Here is a 7,339-nt window from a genome sequence, read left to right on the forward strand (position 1 = left end):
TCATTATAAATCGTTGCAAAAGAAACAAAAAAAACACAACTTTGAATAAAAGTAAACTTGAGAGAGTTGTTTAAAACTAAACAGTCTAATTTTCTCTGCCTCATCTTTCTCGTTAAAATAACTTTTAATAGTTATTTTTAAAAAAAAGTCAGATTAAAGCAGGGTTTATATATATATATATATATATATATATATATATATATATATATATATATATATATATATATATATATATATATATATATATATATTATGTGAAGATCTCAGAAGCAGCTGTTGTCATTAGAAAAGGACCAAATTTCAATGACGAGTCATTAAATCAATGAGTTCATCCCTCCACAGGTTTTTCAGCCTTCACTGTGCTGTTTTATCAACATGACGTTGCTGCCCTCTAGTGGACCAGTAGCGGTACTACTCCGCTCTCTTTCAGTCTAATGAGACCAGTGTTTCTGTTCTTCTGGATAAATATAGTTCGAGTCACACTTTGACCCTAACTAAGAGGCAATATTCCTTCTCATCAAACCATCTGTTTAGCTGGAATATCTGCTAGATCCTGTTTATTTACATGTGCATTGTGTGGAAACATGACAGAAATAGTCTGTTTGCACATTGCTTTATGTTTCAAGTCATTTACAGTCATTTACATTAAATAAAACAGAAAACATTTCCTCATTCTTACAACTTTCTTGACATTTAAGTTTGTTTTAATCCATGAACAGTTCATGTCATTAAGTTATGTAGACCGAAAGCGTCTACAGATAAGTTAGTAAATATTTTCACTATGATGTTGCTATTAGTTTGGAAAGGACAGTTTCTAAAATTTAGGCTCAGCATTTTTTTCCTCTAATTTATTTTCATCTTCTCCTTTTTGAGCCAGAAAGTGACCTCTTTTCTTCTTTTTTTTTTTTTTTTTTTTTTTTTGGTGGGGGTGGTGTGGGGGGCGAGACAACAGAGCTATTATTCAAATCTTGATTTTAGTTGACAAAGACAAAAAACTGATGTTTGGTTAATGCACTGATTACTTTTGTAATATTTTTCCCAATCATTCTGACTACATCAATCAGGAATGATGATTCTATCATCATGTCTGGGAAAATTTTTTATTATTTTGTGAGAAAAAGTCTTGTTTTGGAACCAGACAGGGACGCAGATAATCAAGACAGATATTCAAACGTATATTTATGCTGATTTTTAAAGTGAAAGTTGAACTGTCAATATTTCCCAATCAGCTTTTTTTTACTCTCTATTTACAAAGAAACACAAAAAAGCATTAAAAATACTTTTGCTCCATAAATCAAATTCAATCTAAAGCACAAATCACTACTATCATGTGACAAGTGACTGATCGTTTTGAACACCGATCATTTCTAACAGTAAACCTTCCAAAGCATTATGCTACATCAATTTTCAAGACTAACCAAGTCACAGTTTGAATGGCAGGAGTAGACAAACAACACAGGTGAAATGAATCCTTGATGTCCAACCAGTCGCTCAGCTTTTCATCTAAAATCATGGTGTTCAACATCGGTCCTCGAGGGCCGCAGTCCTGCAGGTTTTTCATGTATCCCCATTTCAACACACGGAGCTCACAGTAAATGACTCCAACACACAGTGGTGTTCTGCGCAATAATTGATTGATTTGAGTCAAGTGTGTTGGAGCAGGGTTACATGGAAACTCTGCAGGATTGTGGCCCTCGAAGCATGAAGCTGGACATCCCTGATCTAAATAGAAACATTTTATGTTTAACTCTTCACACAGTCTAACCCAGTGTTTCTCGATCCCAGTCCTCAGGCCACCCTGCCCTGCATGTTTTATATACAACCCTACTTTAACTCACCTGAATGAAATAAAGGACTCGTTAACAGGCTGCGAAGAACTTGATGAGGAAGTTCAATAATCTGACTCAGGCGCTTTGGAGGAGGATCATGTCTGAAACATGCAGGGCAGGAGAGCCTGAGGACTGGAAATGAGAAACACTGGTCGAACATCAGGTTCGACCAGCATGACTGAATACAGAAATGAGTTCTTTTTCTTGGAAATTCGAAGATTAATCAGAAAATTAGAAATAACACAGCTGGAGTGTTTTGATAAGTTTGAGTCTGACTTTCAGGACAGAGAACAAATCCCTCTTCTGGACATTTAGTGTGTTTTTATGCTGTAAATTTTTGGGGGTTTTTTTGGGGGGGGGGGGTTTGTTTTCATAGATAAACGGAAAAAAACAACATTTCTCAATAAAAACTAAGAACACTCAGATGTTTTTTTAATTAGAAGATTGTCATGAGTTATTTTTAAAGGTGGTTATAAACTTTTTCATAGTTTTGTGGGATTGTTTGCTGACTGAGAACATCATGATTTGTCTCCTGTTTCTCCTCCATTCCTTCTCACTCTTATTTTTGTCCTTCTTTGTTGATGACATTTTTGAAGAGTGTGAGCAGCGGCCTCTGGCTGCGCTCTGCCCAGCTCCTCATGAAGCCTCCATAACGTTTATCCGACAGGGGGACGCTCCAACGGAAGTGCTTCATCATGTATTTGTTGTTTTGTGCTGCGTCGCTTGGAATCTGCTCCATCTCGTTTTGGACCACCTTCTCCTCATCCTTAGCCGCCAAGGTTTCCATGGAAAGTTCTCGCTTTTTTCCTTTTCCAGGGAAAAGCTCTCCCAGCTCGTCCGCTGAATTGAAAGTGTAAGTTTTAGCCTGGCGACGCTCTCTTCCAGCTGGTTTCCCCCAACGGAAATGCTCCATGGAGTAGACATCTTTGGCTTGAGGTGAGGAGGAGGAGGAAATGGGTGACAGAGAAGGAGGGTGTGATGAAGGGGGAGGTTGTAGGTGCACTTTTTCAGGCATACCAGGCAAGTCAGATCCACAGAGTTGGATACACTCCTGCAGGACATGAAGAAAATTAGAGGAAGACAAGTCTAAGAGGAGGATTTCAGTTCCAGTAAAAATGGTTCATTTTTCATACTAACCAGGCTTTGCACCTCTGGATTATGAAGTTTTCATCCAGTCATTTATAAAGCAGCCATACTGCAGTTTGTTTCTATACTTTTGGTTTATTTAAATAAACTTTGAATGAAAACAAAAGGAAAAGAAAAATAACTAAAAGAGGTGTGCAGCAGATAGAATAGATAGGCTAAAAGTTTTGCTTTTCACAAACTTTGCTACTTCAGTGTTTCTGGATCTTTTTATCAGATGTTATTATGATATACTGAAGTATAATTACAAGCATTTACTAAAGGTAAAAAGGCTTTTATTAAAAATTACATCAAGTTTATGCAAAGAGTCAATATTTGCAGTGTTGACCCTTCCTTTGCAAGACCTCTGCAGCTCGCCCTGGCATGCTGTCAGGTAACTTCTGGGCCACAGCCTGACTGATGGCAGCCCATTCATGCATAATTAATGCTCAGAGTTTGTTCAAATTTGTGGGTTTTTGTTTGTCCGCTCACCACTTAAAGATTGACCACAAGTTCTCTATGGGATTAATGTTCGGCGAGTTTCCAGGGCATGGACCCAAAATTTTAATACTTTGTTCCTAAAGCCACGTAGTTATCACTTTTGCCTCATGGCAAGTGCTCCATCTTGCTGGAAAAGTCATTGTTCCTCACCAAACTGTTCTTGGATGGTTGGGAGACGTTCCTCCCAACCATGTTTTGGTACAAATCTTTATTCATGTCCTAGGCAGAATTGTGAGCGAACCCAGAGTCTTGGCAGAGAAGCAGCCCCACACATGAATGGTCTCAGGATGCTTTACTGTTGGCATGACACAGGACTGATGGTGGCACTACCCTTTCTTCTCCGGACAAGCTTTCTTCTGGAAGCTCCAAACAATCGGAAAGGGGAATCAACCCTCACTTTTAGTTACAAAAGGAATAAGCCCAGACTCTCTGAACATGTTTCACAATAAGACAGAGAGCCTCCTGCGTTCCCTCTGATGACACCCCTCTTGAACTTGTATATGTCCAGATATGTAGAAACTGGCTCTGAACTTTCCACCAGCTGTTATTTTATTAGTAATATTTACACTACAGTTCTGGGAACTGGACTACACGTTTGTGGTTTGTAGATTACAGGTTTGATCGGTTGAGATTTGTGAGTATTTACCATCATGCTTTTAGAATCAAGCTCCTGGCAGCTGGGATGATCCACACACTGAGTGCACGTTCCTCTGGCCACACCCACCGCCGCCGCCGCAGCTGCAGCCACCAATAGCAGCACAGGACGCATTTCCCTGCAGCCAGCTGCAGATTTATAAATGAAGCTTCTCATCATGACTCACGCAATGACATTTTAACATTTTCCATGCAAAACTTGATCTTTTGATAAAGCATTTCAACAGTTTGCAGTGGTTTTATAATGAAATTCCCTCTAAATAAGGATGTCAAGTTTGAAGAAAAATCTTTTTTTATTATTTTAATGAAAAAAAAAAACATTTCTGAAAAAGAACTGCTTAAGAAATATGTGATAATACTTCATTGAATATTAAATTTATTGAAAAGAAAATTGTCATCTTATCTCACCTCACCGTATCTTATCTTATCTTATCTTATCTTATCTTATCTTATCTTATCTTATCTTATCTTATCTTATCTTATCTTATCTTATCTTATCTTATCGTGTATCGTGTATCGTGTATCTTATCTTATCTGTACATCTGTGGTAAGCATGAATTCTCACATCTCCAACTTTCATCAGGAAAAATACACAGTTAAAATCTGTTTAGCATAAATAAAGATTTTAAGTTGACTTGACAAAATATTTATTTTTACAGGCAACAGGAGATTTATTGGAACATGCTTTCAAACAAATCTTTCTTTGAAATACAAGTGCACGGCATGTAGAACTGAGAGAGCAGCAAACACCGGATATTTAGCATTTAACTGTCACTGTTTGTGTCTAAATGCTGCCAGAAAAACGTCTTTATAAGCTACTGAAAGAAAATCATAATATGTCCTATTTTTTCTTGGATTTTACAAATTAAGATGAGTTTATAAAGTGTTATTTAACATAAAACGTACACACAGTAACATTTTATTCCATGAAAAAAATAAGATTTAGAAATCTTCCAGCCTGTCTGTTATTGCTTAGTTTGCTATTTTTATGTTAGAAATGTGTTTTTTAATAGAAGTCAAAACCAACATTTCTAAACACTATAAAGCTCATGTTATTGCAATAGCTGCAAAAAGTATTTTATTAATTATTAAGTATTAATATAAAAAGGGAAAGAACAGTTTTTTGTCTTTTCTATTTCATAAAAGATACATAAAAAATACATCTCTTCAGAAAGGGCAGCTCAATTTATTGAATCAGAAATTCACAATTCTCTACCTTGTAAAGTTTGATCTAAGGTTTATTTTCTTGTTTTTTTTCCCATTCAAGTTCATTTTATAGTATCTACAGATTACTTTTGTCATTTTAAACTTATCTCATTTCTTATTTTGATTTTGAATATGAATTTAGTCGTGTTTTTGGTGTTTTAATGCTTTTAAATTTAGGTAATTATTTTTATTTATTTTTTAGGAGAGTTTTAATATAATTTTTGAAGACATGTTTATTCATACAGAAATTTGTCTTTAATTTTCATTCCAGTTGTTTGTCATCTTTATTTTAGGTGAGATAGAGACATTTGACTGTTTTCATGTTTGATTAAAATACTTTCTATGAAATGACCATTTTGTTTTGTTGTTTTTCTTCTTTTGTGAAATAACCGCCTTCAAAGCCTCTGTTTAATTATTATTTGATACAATTTATCTGATCAGGTCTGCAAATTTGAAGCTTTTACTCATCTAAAATAAAACAAATGAATACATTTAAAGACAAAGAACAAATAAGAAAAATACTCACCAGTCTTTTCTTCTTCTTTGTCTTGATTCTTTTTGTTTTCTCTCTCTCACGGCGAGCTCGTTTCTTTACTTCTGCATCCTGCGATGGACTGACTTTATAACCTGTTGACCAAAAACACACAGACGTAGGGTGACGTCGTTGCCTCACCCCAATCCCTCATTCTTGTCTGTAAATGCACATCATAATTTGAACCTCAATGTCAAACCCCTCTTCTACCCTACAGACACACACACACACACACACACACACACACACACACACACACACACACTTAGCATTACTCTGCTTAGAAAGTCTGAACTTTCCTGGAAATATGGTCGACAACCAGAAAGCTCTTTTTGAAAGAAGCTGAATGGTAAAAAAGAAAAAATGTGCACTAGAAAAATTCCACTGAAAGCAAAACTTTGCCAGTAAATGGCTGAAGCTTGTCGTTGATAAATTAATATTTGCACTGAAAGGACAAAAACATTTAAAAACACAGAGATCATTTTATAAAGGAGCAAGAAAAACAAGAACATAATTTTCATTTTAGCCTCTTTGCACCAGTTCTCGGTGTGTTTGAGAATATAATTTAAGATCTTTGTGCTTCACGGTCATTTCCTCTCATTATTCATCTGATCTATTAGAACCATATGAACCTAAAACCCAGAGGTGACAGAGGTTTTCCACTTAAATCTACTCGCAGTCATCTTAAATCTCCTGGTTAAACATTTTACCAGAGCGCCTTTCCTTATCTTATCTAAAAACTCAAACATTTCATTGTTTTTAAATTGTTTTGTTTCAATCTGCTGCTCCTGTGTGGCATTCGTTTGAAGAAGTGCAACATTAAGTTTATTATCATTATTAATAAAGGTTATTACTGCTTATAATGAAGAACAAACTATCAGGAAGCAAAGTTTCGCAGACATAAGATGTCCTGAGGGACAAAAGAGCAGCGAGGAGCGGGCGCTGTTATCAGCAGCTAAGAAAACACAGCTGAAGAGAATAAAAACTGTTCCAGGAAGCAAATATGGACTTACAGAGGTCTCCATCAGAATAAAAAAAAAGTGTCATGATGTGTGTTTCGGTCCTCGTCTTGTTTAGCCTTGTTCCTGTACATTAGTTTCACCTGTGTTCAGTTAGTTCATCTGTGTCACCTGTGTCTCGTTTTGGTTCAGTTTCTTTATTCCCTCACCTCTTGGTTTTACTTCATTGTGTTAGCTTCCCCTGTGGTCCTTGTCTCCTGTGTTCCTGCGCATGAAAAGAAAAGACCTGCTTGACTCTGCACCCCCGCCCTCAGCACCCTCCCCACGACAAAAAGACTAACTAAGCTGAAAGAGACCTGAAACATGACTAAACTCAATAGAACCAGAAGCTCTGAAACCTTGCAAATTTCATTCTTTCAATTAATTATTATTCCCAGATCTGGGCTGTTCTGCCTGGATCTGGCCTGTCCTGCCTGGATCTGGGCTGTCCTGCCTGGATCTGGGCTGTTCTGCCCGGATCTGGCCTGTCCTGCCTG

The 7,339-nt window shown here is 36.6% G+C and overlaps 1 protein-coding gene across 1 annotated transcript; it reads right to left on the bottom strand.

Annotated features, from left to right (window-relative positions):
- Positions 1–2,388: 2,388 nt before the first annotated feature.
- LOC306770438 (pro-opiomelanocortin-like) lies at positions 2,389–4,221 on the bottom strand (the record flags this gene model as incomplete). The annotated part of the gene is made up of 2 exons (XM_079259293.1): positions 2,389–2,880; positions 4,099–4,221. 2 exons carry the CDS (start codon positions 4,219–4,221, stop codon positions 2,389–2,391), a joined length of 615 nt encoding a protein of 204 aa, XP_079115419.1.
- Positions 4,222–7,339: the final 3,118 nt, after the last annotated feature.

The sequence above is a fragment of the Telmatherina bonti genome, assembly GCF_933228915.1.
Source record: "Telmatherina bonti genome assembly, chromosome: 19".
NCBI classification, from domain to species: domain Eukaryota; kingdom Metazoa; phylum Chordata; class Actinopteri; order Atheriniformes; family Telmatherinidae; genus Telmatherina; species Telmatherina bonti.